The sequence below is a fragment of the Augochlora pura genome, chromosome 7 (assembly GCF_028453695.1).
Source record: "Augochlora pura isolate Apur16 chromosome 7, APUR_v2.2.1, whole genome shotgun sequence".
NCBI classification, from domain to species: domain Eukaryota; kingdom Metazoa; phylum Arthropoda; class Insecta; order Hymenoptera; family Halictidae; genus Augochlora; species Augochlora pura.
In genome coordinates, this window is record NC_135778.1 from 7,364,581 (window position 1) to 7,387,832 (window position 23,252).

Below are 23,252 nucleotides of genomic sequence, written 5' to 3' on the forward strand. Positions count from 1 at the left end.
AGCTAAAAATAATGCAAATGTAAAAAATATTCAGATTATACATAGAATCAATTAAATTTATTGATTTGAAAGAAAGACATATTTTCGAATTGTCACTTACATACTTACAACTAAATAATATGGTTTATCCGAGTTTATTGTAATTTTTATGTCGAGAATAGGAAAGATTGAAGGCGAAATATATAAATATTTCATGTTTAACTTAATTTACTTATGTGTGACGTATATTTTCTAATATATCATTACCAAACATAAAAATTCGTTGAAGTATGAAATGTTTAAAGTAATTTATTTCAGATATTTGTTGACAGAATATTTTGTTAGAAAATTTCTGAAAGATATAAAAAATGCAATAATTTTCTATAAAAACTATTTTCTAAATTCGTTATTTGAAAACACAATGTCAAATAATACAGTTTTTATACTTTATTATAATTAGCAAACAGGTAACAAAAAGAGAAATATTATACAAAATAAAAATTAATTACAATTCTAATTCAAATGTATTAAAATTATACAGTTTTCTAATATTTTAATTTACATTATTGACTATTTGCTTCAAGATCCATGTCAGACCATACAGCTTCAGTTTCACTTTCATCAGGTGCTTCGTCATTATCAGTATCCGGTAAACCATCGCCAACATCGTAGGTAGTATCTGTTTGTGCCTCGCCCACAGTCATATAATATGCTGAATCTAGTTTGTTTGAAGAATTATCCAATCTCTGCATGCCTTCCAATGCTCTTCTATTACTCGGATCTAAACTATAATTCGTAATGTTATTAGCATAATCATAAATATTAAGAAAATTTTGATAAGCCACCTTTTTATATCATAATTAGTTTATTGTAAACTTACTTTAAAGCAATAGCATAGTGATCTAAAGCTTTTTCTTCATTGTGTACTCTGGCCCAAAGATCTCCAAGCATCTGATGTAATTTACATGTTGATTGAATTTCTACTTGTCTTTCAAGTAATGCAATTGCAGCTTCCAAATTCATTTCCTGTTCATATATTTCAGCTAACAAATAAACTGCTGGCAAGTAAACTTCATCTTGAAGCAACGCTTTTTCTAAGAGATTTTTTGCTTTACCAACAGAAACTGGGTCTTTCATAAGTACAGATGCATAGAGCTGCAAATTGATTTTATTTGAATCAATGTCCTAATGCTTGGTATATTCTTTAGATATTTAATATTATCTAGGGAACAAGATTTGTAATGTAGAAACTAAACCTGATTTATGTAATTACCGTAAGAACTCTTGCAGTATGTCCAAGTTGTTTACAAGATCCACTCGCAATGTTGAGAGCTTCTCGTAGTCTATGCATTCCTACAAGACAATCAACCAAACCCTTGTGGGGTTCATAACGATATGGTTTTAATCCTACTGCATGTCTAAAGAAGAACAATGCTTCTTGGTATTTCTTCTGCTCTAGAAGTATACTTCCCCGAAGTATAGTTGCCTCTATATCATTTGGATTTAAATTCAAAGCTTGTGTAGTCAAAGTATTCACTCTACTAAAATTCCTAGCAGCATAAAGAGAATATGCCATAGCGACGTATATTTCTCCAGTACATTCATTACTTGCTGTTATTATGGGTATCAGTCTTTCAAGTTCTTTAATATGATGATTCTTATATAACACAGCTGCATAAATGTCAACCCTATTCAATAAAAATAATTTAAAGAATACATTTCTCTTAAATAAATGTAATAAATATATATAATTAAAGTAAGTGCTCCATTACCCTTTCATAACATCTGGTTCCATAATTCTAGCTCTTCGTAAACATAATAAAGCATTTTTGTCGTCCCCAGCATAGTAATAACACTCTCCCATCGTTGTTAATAAATTAAAGTTATCTCTTAGCAGATTAACATTGTCCAAAGATCTCAATGTTGATACTGCATGAGTATATTCTCTATTATAAATGTGTGCGTGTGCTTTGATCCAAGTATTCAACCAATCTAAATTTGATAAGCTTGATGCACAACCTACAATTAATGAATTTACTTCAATTCCTTTTACTCCAAGAGACAGCAGACCTTCTGCAGCTTCCAATGCTAATGGGCATTCTCTTAAAACTTCCTTATAAGTTGTTATAGCAGTTCGTTTCATTCCATGCTCTTGACACATTTTTGCCAAAGCCATGTTTACCTTGAAAATAAGAATATGTACATGTATAATTTTGTTATTAATCAATGAATCAGATTATACAAGAAACAATGTCTCCATTATATCCTCTGCAATAATGTATATAACATTAAATATTAAAATCTGAACGTATTGAACTTACTTTTGGAGTTCTTTGTTTTCCAGGAATACTTTGTAGTACTTGAAGTGCTTCTAAAGAATTTTTTAATTTCAATAAACATAAATGTATTTGGAATTTTATATCAACATCTGTTGGAAGATCTTTTTGTCCTTCTAAAGGTTTTATAGCACCCTTAGATTTCAACAAGCATTTGTGAAATTGTAATGCTTTTTTATAAAGGGCTTCTGCCCGTTTATATTTTCCCAAATGAAAATGAGCATCTGCATAATAAACATAAATATGGAACTTTCCATGTATAGGCAATAAATCTGAATTGTCCTCACTGAGTGACAATACCAAATTAGCCTGTAGTGTAAAAGTAACTGTATTAGAAGATATTTCAAATAATTAAAACGCTAAATTTAATTATATGCTACGTTAATGAAAATTATTTTTTATATTTTTAAATACAATATCATTTTATTATCATCACAGAAAAAAAGACATTTTGAATCACTTGTTGCATTTACTTACTAATGATATAACATTTGAATATAAAGACTGATCATAAAGGAGTTTTATTTGATCGTACAAGGTAGTCATTTCCACCAGAATATTCTTTTGAAATCTGAAGCACTTAAAACACTAATTTCTATCACCGTAGGTGTTTCTTAACCTATAAAAGATTAAGTTATGAAAACATACACATCAATAATTCGTATAATGTATAAAAAGAAGATTAATGTGCTATAAATACATAGATGATGAAATATAAAAGGGATGTCCTTAAACTAAGTCTTCACTTACAGTCACTGAACAGGGTGAATAACATTTAAACACAGGACATTGAAGTGCCGCCATTTTAAAATCAAGCAATGAATCATGGCAAATACATACATACATATATATATACCATGTAGTATATACAATGTATAAATACATATATATGCATGTACATATTTATTTACATAATTTTTCAAAATGTTAGATAACAAATTTCTTAAGGTAAGTGATTTTTTAAGACAGTAATTATTTTCATTTTCTTAAATAATAAAAATTATAGTTTTACGTTAAACGTATCCTTTATTAAATGATAAATGATTTGGTATCCACGTAAAAATAGTGTTGTAACAAAATTAAAATCTGTAACTAATTTTAAGGAATGACTTATAAAAATGGAACCAGCCAAAACCTAATTTATATTTAACAACTCTTTAAAGATGCAAATATTATAATTTTATGAACATAAGCGTGTTTATTATCTTATATGCACAGTCCTTTTAGTTTCAGTATATATTATATACTTAAAAACTAAAGTCACGATCATCTTCAAGGTACAATAAAAATTTATAAAGCTCTTAACTAGATGCGTTTAGCATAAAATTTTGTGTATAATCGTACTCAATGGTAGGGATTACAGATTGCACAAATTTGAGAAATATTATCAAATACATGTGTACGCCAAGTTCACGACCACCTTCCATTACTGTTTCAATAATTTTCTTCATTACTTCTGCGTGTCTGCAATTTAGTTTCATTAAATATTGTTACTTTAATGTAAAAATATATGTTTAACACATTGACTGCAATATTATTCATATACCATGCTTAGAAATTAATTATAATTATGTTATACTTTAATTATGGTATACTTGGCCAAATAAAATTTTATCAGGATTTAAAAAATGGAGATGGATTAAAAGAATAATAGCAATTATGAATTTCGTTTCTGTGAGATTTTAGAAAGATTGTTCTTCAACTGTCAATGTGTTAAAGAAATTCAACTATTTCAAATTACCTGCAAGGATGAACAGAGGCCATTGGTGGACCAGGTATATGAGGATGAATCTCCATTGTAACAGTTTTCTTGGCATGATCTTGACTTACATCTTCATACATTTCTTCTACTGTGAGAGGCTTACGAAGCTTTGGGGAAAAAATAATTACATTGATTTCAGAAAATTTTAGATGCAATACAATAATATTATCTGCTATAATAACAATACATCATTATAGTTTAATTCAGTAGATAAAAGAAGCAGACCTCATCATATCCTGATAGCCATAATCGTGGAGTTTGGTAATATTTATCATATGTAATGTACAAATCATATGTGCGTGTGTGAATAATCTCTCCTTCAGAAAATGGTTCCCATTTTTCTTTTACAGATTTCTTTGTTGTTTCTGCTGCAAACTTTTTAGTTTAAATATAATTAGGTTATAATGTTCTCCAAAATATATATATATATAATATAAACTATTAATAGCTACTATTTAATTAATGTAAATAATACCTTATCTTGTTCATCCAACATTCCACTGACTTCAAAAGCTTCCATGTCAGCAGCATCTTCATAATCATCGTCATCGTCATCTTCATTATTCTGTTCTGCATTAATTGACTGGGAAAGTTGTGTTTCATCCAATTTCATTTCAGATACTCTTTCTTCAACTCCACCAAGTGTAGTATCATAGTGATGAGTATCTACCCAACCACCCTCTGAATCATCTGTTTCTATAAGACATTCTTGTTCTTTACTGTATTCAATCTAAAATTCAATTAGAAGAAACGAAATATTATAATAAAATAATTACCATATTTTTCAAATTATACTGGTTTAATATAATATAGAATTTTTATAAATACTTTAGCTTCTAATTTAAAACATCATAACAATGTAAATGAATATTTTCATTATTTATATGAAATCAATAATACCTGCTTGCATCTACGAGTACAAGGAACATTGCGTGTTAATAAGAATTGTTTATTCTTGGGAAGATACGACTTCACCCTATCTTCATCGCCAACAGCCCATTGCCAGGTTGGACAATGATGCACCAAATGATCACCTGCTGCCACAAACTCCTCAGGTGTTAAAACACCAGTTTCTCGAAATTTACTTTCCTTTAATATCATACATTGAATTTATATTGTAAATTTCTCAATTGTTTAAAATAGAAATATTTTACTTATGAAGGATTTAAAAAAATAAGATAATACAAAATTTGAATAAACAATTTAGAATTTATTTAAAACTTATGCAATAAACGATAATATTAAATAGTGATAATAGAAAGGATATGAATAAGCGTAATATAAGAAATACAAATAAACATAAATAGATTAGAGATAAGTTATAAAATCAAAATTATATATGTATACTAGATAAAATCCGTAGATTAGATACATTAACAATAAAGAAATTTGTACATAATAAAGAAAATTAATTTTTGAAATTTGATTTATTTAGATTAAAAATATTCTATTACATAAAAATATTCTTCATTAATGTCACGTTATAAACAAATAATGCATGAAATAAAGGTTATCGTTAGAACAAAACAATAAATAAATTTTCATAATAACATCTACAGTTGATTACTGTATAATGATTCAGTGCCATTAGTATTATAGAATAGTAACAATTTACTGTGGGTATTGATAAAAGCACAAAATATGTCATATAAATGAATAATTAAATAATAAATGATGATGACATGTTTGTTCTATAAAATTACAAACTATTTTTATTACACTTTATTTACTTGGTATTCGTTAAGATATTCAGTTTGTAGATATCGCATTTGTCTATTATCATACCTTTAGAACAGGGGTTAAATATTCGGCAACACCAAGAGCAGTGCCTTTTACGGAATTAATAACACTCTGCATTGTAAATTCGTTTGACTAATTTTATTTTATGAAAAATGAAAAAGATCAAAGAGAAGGTTTACTAAGTGCAAACATTCATATAATATCAACAGTTTCCAACGTATTATCGATTCGAGCGAACATGGAAGTTCTATACACTTCTATATGCGGTACCAAAATGTTTCCTTTCCATGAACTTCCCCTACTACCTATCACTGTCACGGATGTACATTCATATGTACGCAACCAGTAGGTACATATACATATGTGCAATGTAAAGTACAGTACGTATGTATGCACCTCAAATTTTGTAAGACTATCATCGCTTTTGTAAGACTATCGCGCCGCAGCGCGATCTGTTAACGAGGATAAGATTAGAAAATGCTTTTTCCTGATTGGCTGATAATTCAATGGTAAGACAGAATTTACTGCGGATCAAATGCACGGTAAAATAGTAGAGATGCCTGTAAAAACTAAGGGATATAGAAAAATTGTGCATAACTTGAGTATAATAATGAGTCCTACTTTTGTAGACTTTTTGTTCTACTAATCTTGTTATTTTATTGCGTATCTAATTTCGCGCAAGTAAAGAGAACGACATACGATGAGGAGAAACAGAACGATATCCCATTAGGTTCTATGTGCAGGGTTGTGCACATGAATAGAAAACCTAGCTTATACTTCGCCCTGCTTACGACCTCACTCTTCCCGCGCATGCGTCGTAAAATTCTATCTGTAAGAGCTTCAACTTTCAAATAAATGAGATTTGTCGCGTCTAGTGTACATATTTTTGTGCTAGCTGTATGCATATGTAAATATTACTTTATCAGTTATCATTACACTCTTTTTCTATCTTTTGCCTATTTATAACTTTGTAAAAGTTTTATAACAATGTCAACTAAAAAAATAAAAATGATTTTTATAAAAGTTCAAACTAGGATATAGTGTCCAACAAATGCATTATACGAGCTACATACGTACATGTATGACAAACGCGCGCGCGCGCACATACTAAAATAGTATTTCTTTTATTTCTTTGGTCCATATTATAGTATAAAATGTCTGCAACATTAAAAATGCCCTAATAATAGTAACTCATGCAGAATTGTACAAACTTTACAGTAATATTTATATTTCTTTAGAACATATAACTTTTAGACTCATTTGTTCATTTGGGTAATTAAGTTTAAGATTTCATATTATACTACTTAACAGTACGTACTACCACTGTAGTACTACTTTCTGTAGAACATGTATCAATCACTTAAATGCATAAATTATAGTTTATGTTTCAAAATATCATTCAGAAAATCATGATTTGCTATAATTTTTATTTATAAACGTTTGTACTAAACACACACGTACATATAAGTATCACAATTCTACATTAACTAGCAAAACATAAAATTGATGTAGAAAGGTACACTTGAAATAAACATAATCATAATGAATTGTATTACTCAATCTTAAGAATCAAATTTGTGTTAATGATACATATTGATACATTTGAACAGGAGGCACCATTCAATCATTATTTTAAAAAAGATTTTATTCGCAATGGATGCCTTCCATATATTTTTTACTAATTGAAGATATCCTCTATAAAGGGGACGAAGATTGTTCTTTGCTTAGAAATAAATACCGCAAATATTTTTATCTCGCTAACAGAATACTTTTCAAGTAGTAATTACTAAATGCAAACTAGGAAAGTTCAGAACTGAAGCTGGATAAAGTAAAGCGAGGTGTTCAACATAGTAATTTTTATGCACTAAGTGGGATAATGTTTTAATTCACGTGCACAAATTCATTAAGTTTTTTTTCTTTTCTTCAGGATTTAGCACACAACTTTGTAAGTAGAATAAGTATACCACCCTTTAAACCACTATAAACTTTGTAGTTCAGTAGTTTAAAAGTACTTGCTACTTTTAGTACTCAAAGTGACCTTTCTTTATAGAGTACTGTGCAACTGTTTGAAAAACCATTCTGGCAACAATATGTCCAAGAAAATGTAAAAGCTGAATAATGTTGTAGTGGAGAAACAGTTTTCTGTTTACTTTCATAATTGACTTGGATTGATTTTGGTACATGAAGCTGTCATAAATCTGGAAATCTAAAAAATGAATACAATAATAGAAGACGAATTAGAATATGAGACTCAAATTTTTATATTACATAAAATGAGGAAAGTTGTGAAAGTATTTTAAAATTACCTCATTGGATCTTCAAAATAGTCTGATGGTATTTGAAACAATTGTGGATCTATATCATGACGAAAGGCAAACTCCTGAAATGTGATTTTTGCTGTCATTGTAGGTAAAATAGGTATATCAATTTTTACAGGAAATCCAGGCGGTAATTTCATAAGAACAAATTGTCGTAATTTGCTAAAGTGCTTGAAAGGCGCGATTATTTCCAAGACATTGAGTAACATATCAACTGTCAATGGAAAGTCTGGACTCATAGCAACTGTAGCTTTAAATGATTTACTACTTTCTTTATACACCAAACTTCTCCCTAGGAGTGGACATTGACCAGGTGGAGCTGTAATATATTCCTCCCAAGTAATATTTGATTCTGGTGGTGGATTTAAAGAAGCTCTTCTTACATGAGGCTAAAAAATTCATAAATAATAAATAAATAAGTGTAAAAATATAGGATGAAATATTTTTGTATTTCTTAAATTTACCTCTCCATTTGCAAATCCTTGTGAATTTCCTTTTGTTAAAGATTCCATAATAGCCTTATTCTTTTGCAAGTCTTCTTCACTTAAATGTTCCCGTCGTTTCCTGCTTTCCAAAACCATTCCGTTGATTTGATAAAAGTCCGCGTTGAAAGGTCCTACCATCTCCTTTATTAAATATTTGAGATAAATCTCAAAAAAAACTTTAAGAAAAGAATAAGAGAAGGCAGTAGAAGAAAATGGATCAAACTAGTAATACTGGTATCTTACCCTTTTATCCTCACGAAATATCCAGCCTGTCTGAGCTCTTGAAAATGTTATGCCTTTTGTTGACATTTGCGCTGCCATAATATCGCTTGACATAAGAATGTCAACTTCATCTTCTATGTCCAATTCTGTTTCCTATAAAAGACATGTGTGAGTAAGAATGAAGCAAAGATAAGAATATTTTATTGTGCAAGTATTTCATTAATGATGACGAAAAAAGATAATAATAGACCTCGTATCTGATTCTTTGGAAAAGTTTAGCTTTGTTGTCTAGTATTGTTAATGATTTGCTTGGTTTCTGGTCACCATTAAAAATAAATGATATATCACCTCTTTCCCATCTCATATTATTAAAATCTACTAAAGTGGTATCCATTCTAATAGATGCACCACATTTATGTATCTTGCAAATATCGGATGGAAGTACTCGAGAAACAAGTGGAACTGAAAAAAAAGTCTTATGAATTATTATTGTAATAATTTTAAAGAATGTATCAATTATTAAGTTTAACACCTTGGAGACAACATTTACAGCTCCAACTCGATGTTGGAAGGAAAATCATGGATTCAATTTTAAGAATTGATGTCAATTGATATAGTGTTTATTTGATTTTTTCAATAATCTAGCTCAAATTTAATACATAGCAGCTCTATTCATCCATGTTTGAAACTTTGATTGTTACTTTCAATCTATTGACTAATCCATACTGATCCATAAATCTTTTGTCCCCAAAGTGTTACTTAATATTACCTAAGATAATCTAAGTTTGATCTGAGTTAATCTAAGTTAAATATTATTTAAGAAAATAATAATGTCAAGAAGTACCCCAACTTTGAAAGTCCCATCTTAATTCCATGTAAAAATCACCCATTTGCCGTAGTGTTGCAACTAAATTTGGTCTTCTTTCTTCCATTTGCTCTCTCGCTTGTTGCTTTAGTTTACGTACTAATGACGATACTATAAAGAAAATAAAATTAACAATATTATCCTTATATTATAGTTTACATGTTTTGTCTACCAACTGGTTTGTCTATCTCCATAACTAATTGCTTCAGCAAGCGGGCTCCATCCAGCTAAGTTCTTTACTTTTACTGGCGCTCCATGTGCAAGCAGCAATTGGACTGATTCTATAATTTTCAGGACTTAATATGTATTAGTATATATATTTCTTAAAGTATGTATTAAGTATTATGCATTTAAAATATAATTTGTTACCTTTTCTTCCTAACATAACAGCTAAATGTAATGGTGTATTTCCTAAAGAAAAGGATTAAATTCAGTAATGATAAGTGTTTCAATCATTCAATACTTCATATTTATTGTTTATACATTTAAGTTAAAAAATTCAGATTTTATTATTAACCTTGCTTGTCTTTTTCTGCGATATCATAAATTCTGATTAATGAGCTTAAAGTCTTAACATCTCCTTGAAATATGCATTTATGTAAAGGATATTTTTTACTTTCCAAGTTCTCAGCCATGACCGTCTTCCTTTGTTAGGAAAATTATAAAAAAAATGACACTGATTCCTTTCTTTATCTAATTGAATCTCTTTTGATGTAATAGTAATTATCTTGTATTCCATTTCCAAAATGCAACATGTTACATCGAATAGTCATACCAAGAGTCTTGTTACATCTATATTATTTATGAATATAAGCTCTTTGTTTAAAATTTTACTTCTAGTTGTCAACATCAATAAATGTTCCTCTTATTGCATTCAATATTTTTGTAAATTATGTTTAAATATATACAATTTGATATGTTTTAAGAAACACTTGAAAGATTTTCAAGTTCGAAAGAACTCTTTTTATGTTATTATTATTGTTTTCGTTAATGTTTTTAGTTCTACCGATATTGTTTTTAATCGTATCTGTGCTGTCGTATCTTTGCTAGGTGGTCGTTCTTTTTAATCAGTATGGTTAGTTATTTTGGTACATTTATCATTAAAATCTTTTTGCACAGATAAAAAAATATACATTCCAAAGTTAATATTTGACGAAATGCTATATATTTCGATATTATTTATTTTATATTATACAAAAGTATAATTCACTGGACCACACTAGTAGAACAGTACTGATTCGTTAACTTGTATACATGCATACTTATGTGTGTATGCTTATGTTTCTGTATGCACAGTCTAGTTTGAGTATGTATTTGATACATAATATGTACTACATAATATATCAATGTACTGTGCTATAAATACATATAATCTCGATTTTTAAAAGTATAATGAATATTAAAAATGAAAAGTTTATACCTTCTTAATTATTTTTGACACAATGTCGTAATTTAACATAGAAAATTATGCTATGAAGCGATAAACATGAAATTACTAGAGATATGTTAATGTTTACTATAATATGTGTAATGTAAAATTTTGATTATGAATTCTTAGTTAAATGATTATAATTTCATGTTAACTATATATATTTTAAATTTATCGAAATATTGATACATTCAATAATAAATGATTAATAATTTTTTTTTAATATTTAAATGTTAGAGTAAAAAAACCAACAGTTATTCAAAATAATTTATTTAACGAATTGTAATGTTTCTTTTAGTGTATGAAACTTTTATTAATATTTAACTTTTAAAATTAATATTACATGTACATATAAGTTATTAAATAAATATATTTCATATGGACTAATTAGTTTTCCTTCTTTTGATTTCTAAAAGCAAGAAAGTGGAGTAAGGTGCAGTTTGTGGTATTAAGATTTTTACTTCAATCAAAAAATGTATTTTACACATATTTTTACAATAATAATTTACTTAATATTATACAAATTTGTCGGTACTTAACAAATGTAATTAACATATACAATATTGTAAACTGAGATTCAACGTATTGTTGAATTAAAACTGGTAGAATCTTATGTATGATCTTTTTCTAAAAAATTAGTAAACTATGGACAAATATTATTACAATTCGGACTTAATTCTTCGTGATCAAGATTTACTGCTTCTGTAGTTGTTTCTGGTGGAGGTGTTGCTATTGAAAGCATAAATTCAGTAGGTATTGCTTGTTTTCCTTTATGCACTGGAGATTTAGCATCTTTAACATCTTTATCATTTACCTCAGCTGGACATTCAAAATGAACACAATGGAAAACCTGAAGTATAAAGTATAAATTGTAATACATGTTGTTTATTTTGAAATGATTCATATCAAGCACGATCATATCATTTCTTAATATTTCCACATTTGAAAGATATATTCAATATATGTATAGGGTCTTCAACCTATCTTAAGTATAGGTCATTCTGTATGGCCTATGATAATATTCGAGAAGTGATTTTACATCCGATTTAAGCTTGAGAAAGGAATAACGATTTAGCTATAACAGTGTTCCTTATAAATTATTAACGATTAAGAATCTTTCAGCTACCAATCGTAGCACATATAAATCATATTGAAAAGTGATACATTGCTACTGATTGACTTCAATAGTTAGTAAGTTTAAAATAAAACTGTTACAATAAAAGCGTCATTCCTTTTTTCGTATTATACATTGTCTTATCGAATAGTCCTTTAAAATAATTAACAAACATAATCGGACGCTGTATACAAGTTTGTTAAGGGTTTATAAATATTAACCTCATTTGCTGAGTTAAATGTTCCAATAATACGTATAAAGACAACGGTACATGGAAGTTCGAAGTGAATGGTTTGCCAAGAACGACAAGTTTCTTTAGTTTTATCAGCAACAAGAGTCCACTTCCAACAATTAGCAGACACCTCTATGAAGTATGAATACGAACGATGGTCACAATCCCATAACAATAATCTAAATAATAGATAAATATTAATCAGAGTGCACTTCTTTAATAGTGTTAATTACAGTACATACCTCATAGAATCTATGACATATGGCTGTCCAAGTTGTACTACAATACATCCAGAACCAATCTGATGGCAAGTATAACCACTATCCCAATCATAATTTGAGGTGTCGCCATTTAATAAAGCATTTCTTGTTCTAAAATAAAAAAAATAATTATTATAGGGAAAAAACATAATATAATATTTTACATACCTAGAAACTCCTTCAGTAACAGTAGCACTACGATCCATAGTAGCAATGTTTCGAGTTGGAATAACAAAACCATTACACTGTTTTTCTGTTTTATTTGTATAATAGGCTTGAAAACTTACAACATGGAAAACCTAAGAAAAATTAGCATAAAAGAAATAATTTAAATGTTTCCTTTTCTTTCAAGCAAGAATTAAGAATAAAGTTTTACCTTGTTTACAGTATTATTTGTTCCAACAATACGAATATATAGGACTACCCTAGGTTTAAAATATAAATACTGCCAACTGCGACATAAATAGTCTGTGTAATCAATAACTTTCACCCAATCTTGTTGGTTCATAGACACCTATTTATAGATAAAATAACTATCATAAGCTCATAATAACTATCTATTTAGAATATTTCGTTTTACTTACTTGTATATAATAAGAATATGAGCGCATGTCTTTATCCCAAAGCAACATCTTGATATGATTAATAATACATTGAGTTCCCAATTTAATCAAAATACCATGTTCCTGTGTTTCTGTGATCGTATGCCTAGTATACCTGAAGAAGAGGGAAAATTGTACTTGATTGATTACGAACATGAAAATCATTTATTCATTTACCCTCGCTCCAAATCATAGTTGCTTGTGTCTCCATCTAATAAATAACTACGCATTTCACCCTGTAGAACTTGAGCCCCATCCATTGGATTGGCAACATTTTCATCTATAACTAATCGACCTCGGTAAGAAAGATCCGAATCTCGTTTTTGTACTTTTGTAGAAATTGCATCTAAAATTATGTTGGGAGCAACTAATCCACTTCGTCGAACAATATTCAAGAGATCCGAAATAGAAATCAAGCTTAATCGTACCTTATCTATAAAATTACTTGTGTTACTTTGATGGAAACCTTTAATATATTTAAGTGCATAATTTCCTTCTCTACATACATCTATTTTTAATATTAACCTACCTAAAACACTTTTATCGGTAGAATCAGAATTTGCCTTTACCCAAGCTTGTACAGCTTTAAAGATATCAATCTCTGGTGCATAAAATGAATCTCTTGAAACAAGTTCATTTAAAGCAGCGGCACTTAACTGCAAAAAACTTTCATGTTCTATCACTTCGGAAGCATGTTTGTCCATATATGCTTGAGAAACCTAGAATAGAATTCTTCTATCTTTAAACATTCTTTAGGATGTTGTTTTGACATCATGTTCATACCTTTGTAAGACATTCTATTCTGTAAAAACATGCTGCATCAAATATAAGGCAGGCATTTTTTATATTTAATATTTCTCTTAAATAATCTGATATAGAGGTCTCTAGTTCTGAAAACCCATAAAGATGAGCTAATCCAAGAATATCTAAAACCACCTGCAAAGAATAAAACATTAAACAAATTTGTTTATAATTTAAAAAATTAGTTTAAAAATATAAAAAATACCTCTTCACGTCTATCTGTAAGAGATATTCGTCCTGTATATATATATTCAAATAAACCTTTAAACGAAGCCAAATTGGCATCTTTTAATTCAATTTCTCGTTGCGTTGATTCCTTTAAACCTCCAAATAAAAGAGCTCTAAAATATTGACTACGTGCAGCTAATATAATTTTGTGACCATTGAATCTTTGTCCACCAACAATTAAAGTTACATCTGAATAGTCATCAGAAAGATAAAGGGCGCCAATATCATCAGAGAGATGATTAATGTGTTCTATATCACCAGACAATGGATTTAAATGATGATGAGAACTCATCTTTATTACTTTTAAGACTAATCCTAAGTTTTTTTTCGAAAGCAAATCCACTTTAATTATATTAAGTTTTGTTAAAAACTTCGTTTTCTTATAAATATGATTTGTTATTGTCAAATAATGACATTGTAGACATCGTATTTAAAATGGTTGATTATGTTTAAGAATTTGTCGTATTTAAAACGTATATATTCACAGTGGTAAAAAAGTGAAAGTATTGAAATTTCATAAATAATTAACTACATTTATAGACAGTAAAAATAAGGTTATCTTCTTGTCTATACAGATTTTTCTTCAAATCTCTTACATGCTTGCACTGTTCTAAAAATTTTTGTATTATATATATATATATATACATATATATGTTGTTACCCCTGACTTTTATTAATAACAACTTAAATAAATGAATAATTCACAAGAACGATATTAAAATACTTTTTCCGTCTGTATATGCATTACATAGTATACATATACGTTTATATATGTCATATATTGTATAGCGAAATTGCTAATTTCTGTAACTCTTATCACAATATAAATATCGCAAACTAACAAAACCAAGTTAAGAAGTGAAAGTCACACAACTATTGTAATGGGTCTCACTCCTGAACGTCTCCAGGTCGCAACCTAATCCGTTAACAAAAGTTGATGTAGAAATTTTCTTTGCTCTGATTAGCTGACGATTTACTGCAGGAAAGGATCCATTGCGGATTGGATGCGCAGTATGTAAAATAATGAAGATATTTGCGCTATCTTAGGGAGTAAGAAAAGCGTGCAGGAATAAGTTCCGGTATTGTACACAGATGGCTACCAATACAATAATGGCATTAATTACGTTATACATAAATGGTTAACCACAGACGCGAAGTTGAAATTGGAACACGACGTAAAACATAACCTACATTATAAAGCGTACACATAAAACCGCAACAATGTATTTGATGTATTACTTACTTCCTAACGGTGAACGTGTGTACACGTTACAGGTATTAAATAAACCAAATATTTTTAAAAACTATAAAATTCAGTTTGTATAATTAGTATGAGGATAATACAAGGATTACTAATAACAATGTTATAAAATCTTCTTCCTAAAGTTCTTCCTCCAGATATTTCACACTTATTTAACAAAACTGATTCATTTGCATTGTTATCTGTGAATTATTTAGTTTTATTTACATATTATTTATTTTTATCCAGAAAATGGATCCAAATGGAAAACCAACGTTTTCAGCTCATCCCGGTAAGTAAAGTATTAAATTTTATGTTCTAACGACAATTTATTTAACAATGTGAATGATTTCAGCTCGATTTTCTCCAGAAGATAAATATTCAAGAGAAAGAATTACATTAAAAAGAAGACATGGTCTCTTACTTACACAGCAAGCAGTACCAATTTATTAATAACTACTTGGTACTTATAATTAAATATACCTACATGTTAGAAAAATCAAATAAAATATTAAATGTTAAAATAAACATATTTTATACTTACCTCTATTCTGCATTCAATATTTATGACCAAGTACAATACCTATGTTTTCTCACTTTGATAATAGAAGTTTCCTTAATTACGTTGTCGAGAAACAAGTTGCTATAGTAAAGTAAATTTTATTTTATATGTAATTAATCATCATTAACATTTCATACATAATAAATTATATAGCCACCTTATTTATTACAAATACCATTTTTATTCAGAATTCAGTTACCTTAACATATATATATAACAAATAAAAGATAATTTTAGTTTATTATACAGTATCTAATGACTTCAAATAAGATATAATTTTATTAGAGACATTAACAGGATTATATCAAAACTACTTTCATTATGTTTTATTATTAACATTATATAAAAGATGGTTTAAGGTTTTACACATTACATATAATTGATAATAACAAAAATTCCCTAAACTGATTACCTAGAATTAGAATATTATTGCAACATAACATAAAATGTTTCTCATGTCTCTTTTTAATCAAATATATTATGTCACTGTAAGATGATGAATAATAGTCTAAGTACACTATTTTATATATATTTATATACATATCTTTGTACATATACAATGGAATACGTATACATGTACTTTTTATTTATTTATCAATTTAAAAGTGATACTTAAAATCTTACATGATCACAATTTCAAGAACATTATTATAAGTTAATGCTGTTTTTACTCTAAATAGTTATATGTATGTAGTCTATTGTCATTTATAATCATAATTATTTGTTAATTGATAAATTATATAGAATATTATATTGCTGTAAATTACGTTTCTTATTATTTTAAAATATCATTCAAATTAATTACAAATATCCAGTTTTGACATGTTTTCACTATAAGAATATTGAGTATTATAATTATGTATCTTATTTACATAATTTATAACAACATTTGATTAAAAGAAAGAAATCATTTTCTAATTAACATGGCAACATAATGATATTTTATGTAATAACCATTCTTTGAATAACAAAAACTACGAAATAAATGTAATATACATAACGTTTATCTTGATCTTTTTACATGTACTTATATTTTACAGAAACAATTATTACAGAACATATGCTTATGATGTTAATCCTTCTCTAATATTTTCATACAAATCATGTAAATTTGAAATTCTTATTTTGTATTATGAGTATATTGATGATAAACATTTGTACAAATTTTACAGTATTATATCCAGTAAGAATAATTAAATATTTGATCACCTTGTCTCTATGGTGATATATTCTCTAAAAGCCTCAGAAATCAATTGTCATTAGTAGAAATCAAATTACAGTGAACTTCGTATAGAATACATTATTAAAAAATAATACATTCAGAATTCAGAGTATCTATCATATTACATGTACATTATATAAAAATCATAAGTACATGATGTGAAATAAAAGTAAATTTTGATAACTTATTCTTAAATTGAACCCAAACAAAAGTATATGTGACACAAATATTGTTTAAACAGAATACAAATTACATTACCTTTTAAAGAAACAGAAACATATTATGTTGTAACATTTCTTTTTTGTTATAGATTGCCGAACTAATTACAAAACTTGTAATTGCTCATATTACTTATATATTGTCATATATTTACTTTGCTTCTTATGATAAAATTTAAACAAATCATTGTATTGGTACAAATAAGCAACAACGCTTTGCGAAATTTGATTTTAAGACAACCATCATACTAACATAAACCTGTAAGTTAGAGATAAATTTAATGTCTAAAATTCATATTTGAACTAGAAAATACAAAAACATGAACAAATCACTATAGTGATGATTGAATAGTGAATAATAATATTCAGTATCAAAGATGTATGCCAGATAGTAGATAAAGAATGATAATCAGCATTGGTACAGTTGCATCTCTCATGCAATGAATGTATTACATGTTTGTAATAATGCATTTACTTTAATTTGCTTCTGAAGGTGCTGCTGGTAAAACGTGAACTTGTTGCGCTTTGCTAGCATTATAAACTTGTCCAGGACTGAATGGCTCTAATCTTGGAACAGAAGCTATTTCGCTCTTACGAATATCTTAAAAAAAAATTAATGAACATTATCAATAAATCAATACTACTATAAATATATAAACCACAAACTAAACTGTTTAATAGTGTACGATATTTATTACGAACATCGATATACCTACCATTTTTAGACTCTGATGCTGGGATATATCGAGACAATCTAACAACAGGAAGGGGTAAATAACCACTGGTTAATGGCATCACGTCCAATGTGACACTTTGTTTTTCTAAGACTTCCAACGACACAATGCCAGCAGTACGACCACACACAGCCCACATGGCTTGATCGGCAAGAACTTCGTACATTAATTGAGGTGGAGGATTTGGAGTAGGACTGGGTAATATACGTGTTACTGTGAGATAAAGATGGCACATGCTACCAGCACGACAAAATTCACCTCCATTTCCGGCTGGTTCAACTTTCGAAGACACTGTAAACAAAGTCTGGAAAATGATGTTATAAATAATAATTTGTTCGTTTAAAATACTTTGTAAAGTAAGCTCCATAAATATATTTATAAAATCATTTTTATATTACGTTTATAACAATTAAATTATTAGTAAAAATTAGTACATAAAGTTTCCAAACCGTTGCAATACATGTAGTTAATGTTTAACAGTTAATGTATAAACAAAATATAATTTATATTCTTACCACATAATCTGTGATATCGAAATTGCATTTGTAAACACTAGATGCTTTTTCCATTCTTTGCAAATTATGAATATGCAATGGATCATCATTGGTATATGAATCTTCAGTATCGTTGATTGGTATGTATTTGACATGAAAATCAGTCTTTATAGGCATCATAGATTTTTCATCTTTGCCAATTTCAAGTTCCCACATAAACGAAACATTTATTCCATTGCATATTATTAATCTCTGACCAGCAATTGGATTTAAACTTTTAAAATTAATATTTATAGATGTTACTGTTGTTAACTCTGGTTCAGTCAATTGTAAGAGTTGTCTTGTTAGTCCTGTTACAATTATTTGAAGAAATTTTCTTCGTTTTGCTGTGTGAAGCTTCATATTTGACATAAGTGGTGGACCAAAATGTAACGGTATGCATTCTTCAATGCCCCATGGACACTGTATGTTCAACTAAAAGAAAGTTATTAGTATTTCAGAAAAATGTACATTCAAACGTTGTATAAAGTAGTCGAGTGACAAATTACAACAAATGAAGTACTTTTCAATTAAAATATGTAAGCAACAATTATGTGATGAAAATATTTTTGTATGAATGGTATTGCTCAATTGATGTATCTTAGAAAAGGAAAGATGTAATGATCTTTCTGTAAATAATTTTAAACTCTACACAATGTATAATCAAAATAGTAGATACCTTATGTTCCATTGATAAAGCATCCTTCTTTGGTGGTAGCTCAGCCAAAACTTTGAATTGTAACCGTATGGTTTGAAATGGTTCGCACATTGGCAGTGGTATTTCTAGTTCTTTACACATTACTTCTTGTGAATTGGTAACTTGTATTACTAACCCTCTAGATGTACGTAACTTAAGCTTCATATCTTTTGTTACTTTTATACTGCCACTTATTATAATTAATTCTATGTCTTGGATAAGGCCTGCCAATAAGTCTCTGCCGCATTTCAAAGTAATTGTTGGTTGTGTTTTCGCTACTTCGTAGCATAACCGGGGATTCAAAATAGGTGACAAAAACTCTAATTTTTCTTCAATGACTAATGATAGTTGACCAACTTTGTAAAAGCCAGGCTGATCAACACGTTTAACCAATGTAAATGTATTCACACCTGGTTTCATTACAAACTCGTCAAGTGATAATGCTTTACTAAAATCACCTTTTGCATTTACAGACGGTTTTCTATGTTTTGTACTATCCGAACGTCTCACAACTGGTTTAGTATTTCTGTGAACAACACTAACTGATGCAAGACTTTTGTCTTCTTTATAATTTAGATACGAGAACACTTGTAATTGAAGCAATCTTGAGTTAAGTGGCTTCATATCTTCAAGAGTACATTTTGATAATCTGACGAAAATAATTTATAAATTATTGACTAATAATATTAAGAATATATTTGTGACTTACAATGAAATTGTAGGTTCAGCTGGTGCCTTTAACCCTTTTTTTATTTTATTTGATGTTGGAGGTTTCTGAATCTCTTCAACAGATATTGATGCCTTGGTGCAATTTACTTGCCTTGGAAATAAACTTCTTATACTGATCTCAATGTTAACCACACAATCTTGTACCACTTTGTCCATTACCTTGACATGCATACTGAGTATTACAAAAGCATATCCAAGTTCTATGAGTAATGGTTGAGGAGATGCAATCATTTTCATGTAACCAAACATTTCTTCAAAATATGTACTACGAACAGTAATATGCAACACATCTAAACTAGCAATTGCTGCACTTATTTTTGTGTATTTTTCAACATCGTCCATCCTTTTGTAGCACTGCGCCAATTCTAGTTGAGTATGTGCTGCTAAACGACTCCAACCTTCATCAGTGTAAGTTTTTAAAGCATCTAACAAAAATGCTACAGCTTTCTGATTTTCTCCAAGTTCGCAATAAAATTGTGCTAACTCTGTCCCTATTAATCTCGCTGATCGAATGCGCCCTACATGTTTGTAAGTACCCATTGCTAATTCTGCATGTTCAAGATATTGTTTCTTGAAAGCTTCTTTTGAAGAAAGTGCTTCCTTTAATTTATCAGTTGGTGTTAATTTTCCTTTTACTTGTGGTTCAGAATCACCCATTCCAGCTATAAGATAGACAACTGTGTGCAATTGCTCGCTAGAAGGTTCATTTCCAGGCATTAAACCACATAATTTTCCTAAACTTCCTAACTAAAATAAATTATAGTATCATTTAATCGATAATTTTTATCATCTATTTTACCATTCATTTATTACATTTCTGACTTACTTTGTCTCTGGCTAGAGCCCATAGACTGGCTGTATGAAGGGAGCATAGATCTAATTGTTGATTATTATCAATATTATAAGTTGATAATTGGCAGGCTTGCAATACTTCCAATGCACAAAGGAAAGACCAGCACTCAATGGATCCTTCAGGACGTTGAACTTCTAAGATTCGTAATTCACTTAATGTGTTATGTACAAATGACAAGCACCTTTGCGCAACCTAAAGTAAGAGTTATTAAAATACTGATTAAATGCAAGTAAAAGTTTTACATTTGTCTAATAAGAAATAAGATTAAATTATTCAAAAATGTCATATATACCTCCCATGGTTTATTAAACGCTAATAACATGGCACATTGTCTACTAAATAAATAACTTCTAAGATCTAATAACGATGCTTTACACTCAGCCAGAAGATATCTTAAATCGTGATTTGTACCATTACTTAAATTAACACCTCCCCAATTATTTAAAGGAGTTTGAAACAAATTTAACCAATGGGGAGTGTCTGCAAAAGTTTGGAATATTTGTTATTATTTAATTATTTGGATAGAGACAAAACACAGAAAAAGCTTTGTTGTACCTCCAACATTCGAATTAAGCACAAATTGTGTAAAGAGAGCATCTAATTCATCATATTGTACTAATGCTTCATCATACAAGCCTAACATTTCTAGAACAAATGCAAGTTCTTCCTGAAACAAAAATTTTTAGTTACAACCTATAAATTTATGTAATAATAAAAACTAACTATTTTACCTGTAATAAAAAATAATGACAAAAATTCCAAGTTGGATGATTTCTGTTTTCTCGTTGTTCTCTAATCACATCTTCAAAAGCAGACAATGTTTTGTCATATGCTATAAGCATTAATTGACGTATGCGATTAATTAAACCTCTCCATGATTCAGCTGAACGCATCTCTGATTTGACAGAATTTATTACAGAAAAACATCTGTTCGACACACAATATATGTAATAAGAAACAATTTATTAAACAGGATATGTTAGTTGTTATTTTTATCACCTATCTCCATTTTTTGAAGCAAAGTCACTGCGAATTTTATCTAAAACAGTTGTCCTTGGTAATAGTTTATTAGTTTTCTTTATGTCATATGTCTCTACTAAAACAATCATCCAGTCTTGTATATGATACTGTGTTAATGTTTTTAACCAATTATCTATGTCATCTCTAATATTGGTTTTATAAGTATCTACATCCTGGAAGTAAAACTTTCACTGTAATTTAAGTTAATTTAATTCCTAATAAATAATAAATTTAGCTGTTATTGTATTAATACACTTACAGAACATTCACTCCAATAAATATGAAAAATTGGTTGTTTTATCAGATGACAATCCTTCTTGGATGGAAGAATATCCTTGGAAAATGACACAAAATTTGCCCCAAGTTTGACCTGCTTAATTGGTCTACCAAACGATCTTCGCCATTCAACTGTCTCTGCAGGTATACCTTGGACCAAACCATTTTCCACTGTTGAGAATAATTTTTCATCTCCTGCATCTGTATTTAAAAAAGCATTATACCATTGTGAAATAAAATAAAAGACAATATTTATCTCCCTTAATTATGTCTACAATTAAAATTCATAATAAATATAAAAATGTATTCATAATACAAACAAATGATGCTATGAACACAATACAATTAACAAAGTCTAGCCAAAAAGTACTATTCTAGGTAATAGAAAAGTTTATTAACCTATTCAAAATAACATATGTTTATTAAGAATTATTAATAATCATTCAAAAAATTACAATTTCGAAAAAGTTCATTGTTATATGCTGCAGAATTCGGATTGTATAAAATAATATATTAATTACATGTACTATAAATGAAATAAAATGTCATACAAATTGACAGTTAGTTGAAGGCGTCAATAACAATACATAGCGATGCCATTCAAAGAAAGAGGTTAAATAAATGAATATGTTGATCAATGAACCTACATGTGATAATTGGCTTCGGATCCATAAAGAGATTTGTCTTACGTTCACCATCCACAGACAACCCCCCATTGCAATTCATTTCTAAAGATTGGTAGTTGCTTTGCAAACTTGCTTTCAATCATTACAACTTTACGTCACTTTTACTAGT

General features: G+C 28.6%; 6 protein-coding genes across 11 annotated transcripts; 1 reads left to right on the forward strand and 5 right to left on the reverse strand.

Annotated features, from left to right (window-relative positions):
- Positions 1-403: 403 nt before the first annotated feature.
- Apc7 (anaphase-promoting complex subunit 7) lies at positions 404-3,206 on the reverse strand. Of its 2 annotated transcripts, none has more exons than XM_078186291.1 (7): positions 3,066-3,206; positions 2,793-2,934; positions 2,301-2,624; positions 1,752-2,161; positions 1,253-1,667; positions 860-1,134; positions 404-765 (listed from the first exon to the last, which is right to left on the reverse strand). In XM_078186291.1, exons 2-7 carry the CDS (start codon positions 2,859-2,861, stop codon positions 543-545), a joined length of 1,716 nt encoding a protein of 571 aa, XP_078042417.1. In that variant the 5' UTR covers positions 2,862-2,934; positions 3,066-3,206; the 3' UTR covers positions 404-542. The 2 variants fall into 2 exon arrangements, with proteins under 2 accessions (XP_078042417.1, XP_078042418.1); XM_078186292.1 differs by having other exon boundaries at positions 3,016-3,206.
- A 102-nt stretch (positions 3,207-3,308) lies between these two features.
- On the reverse strand, positions 3,309-6,115 carry Atg3 (Autophagy-related protein 3). Its single transcript, XM_078186293.1, has 6 exons — positions 5,863-6,115; positions 4,978-5,166; positions 4,553-4,807; positions 4,303-4,452; positions 4,057-4,184; positions 3,309-3,779 (listed from the first exon to the last, which is right to left on the reverse strand). Exons 1-6 carry the CDS (start codon positions 5,932-5,934, stop codon positions 3,617-3,619), a joined length of 957 nt encoding a protein of 318 aa, XP_078042419.1. The 5' UTR covers positions 5,935-6,115; the 3' UTR covers positions 3,309-3,616.
- A 1,115-nt stretch (positions 6,116-7,230) lies between these two features.
- LOC144473150 (ankyrin repeat domain-containing protein 13C) lies at positions 7,231-10,955 on the reverse strand. Of its 3 annotated transcripts, none has more exons than XM_078186772.1 (9): positions 10,225-10,955; positions 10,077-10,118; positions 9,884-9,988; positions 9,687-9,818; positions 9,093-9,304; positions 8,864-8,995; positions 8,600-8,761; positions 8,124-8,524; positions 7,231-8,023 (listed from the first exon to the last, which is right to left on the reverse strand). In XM_078186772.1, the coding sequence occupies exons 1-9, from the start codon at positions 10,340-10,342 to the stop codon at positions 8,008-8,010; spliced, it is 1,320 nt and encodes a 439-aa protein (XP_078042898.1). In that variant the 5' UTR covers positions 10,343-10,955; the 3' UTR covers positions 7,231-8,007. The 3 variants fall into 3 exon arrangements, with proteins under 3 accessions (XP_078042898.1, XP_078042897.1, XP_078042899.1); XM_078186771.1 differs by having other exon boundaries at positions 9,884-10,003; XM_078186773.1 differs by lacking the exon at positions 10,225-10,955 and having other exon boundaries at positions 9,880-9,988; positions 10,077-10,120.
- Positions 10,956-11,567: 612 nt separating this feature from the next.
- On the reverse strand, positions 11,568-15,342 carry Btbd9 (BTB (POZ) domain containing 9). Its single transcript, XM_078186468.1, has 10 exons — positions 14,351-15,342; positions 14,128-14,280; positions 13,874-14,063; positions 13,522-13,777; positions 13,327-13,459; positions 13,119-13,256; positions 12,911-13,041; positions 12,725-12,853; positions 12,472-12,661; positions 11,568-11,986 (listed from the first exon to the last, which is right to left on the reverse strand). The coding sequence occupies exons 1-10, from the start codon at positions 14,663-14,665 to the stop codon at positions 11,780-11,782; spliced, it is 1,842 nt and encodes a 613-aa protein (XP_078042594.1). The 5' UTR covers positions 14,666-15,342; the 3' UTR covers positions 11,568-11,779.
- A 116-nt stretch (positions 15,343-15,458) lies between these two features.
- Positions 15,459-16,156, forward strand: LOC144472974 (H/ACA ribonucleoprotein complex subunit 3-like). The gene is made up of 3 exons (XM_078186470.1): positions 15,459-15,648; positions 15,863-15,905; positions 15,969-16,156. The coding sequence occupies exons 1-3, from the start codon at positions 15,595-15,597 to the stop codon at positions 16,064-16,066; spliced, it is 195 nt and encodes a 64-aa protein (XP_078042596.1). The 5' UTR covers positions 15,459-15,594; the 3' UTR covers positions 16,067-16,156.
- Positions 16,157-16,375: 219 nt separating this feature from the next.
- On the reverse strand, positions 16,376-23,244 carry Sidl (SIDL trafficking protein particle complex subunit 10). Of its 3 annotated transcripts, XM_078186060.1 has the most exons (13): positions 23,105-23,244; positions 22,441-22,658; positions 22,161-22,354; positions 21,893-22,088; positions 21,717-21,828; positions 21,454-21,641; positions 21,135-21,353; positions 20,289-21,055; positions 19,562-20,228; positions 18,865-19,317; positions 18,332-18,653; positions 18,091-18,216; positions 16,376-17,874 (listed from the first exon to the last, which is right to left on the reverse strand). In XM_078186060.1, exons 1-12 carry the CDS (start codon positions 23,181-23,183, stop codon positions 18,092-18,094), a joined length of 3,540 nt encoding a protein of 1,179 aa, XP_078042186.1. In that variant the 5' UTR covers positions 23,184-23,244; the 3' UTR covers positions 16,376-17,874; position 18,091. The 3 variants fall into 3 exon arrangements, with proteins under 3 accessions (XP_078042186.1, XP_078042185.1, XP_078042187.1); XM_078186059.1 differs by having other exon boundaries at positions 16,376-18,216; XM_078186061.1 differs by lacking the exons at positions 16,376-17,874; positions 18,091-18,216 and having other exon boundaries at positions 18,425-18,640.
- Positions 23,245-23,252: the final 8 nt, after the last annotated feature.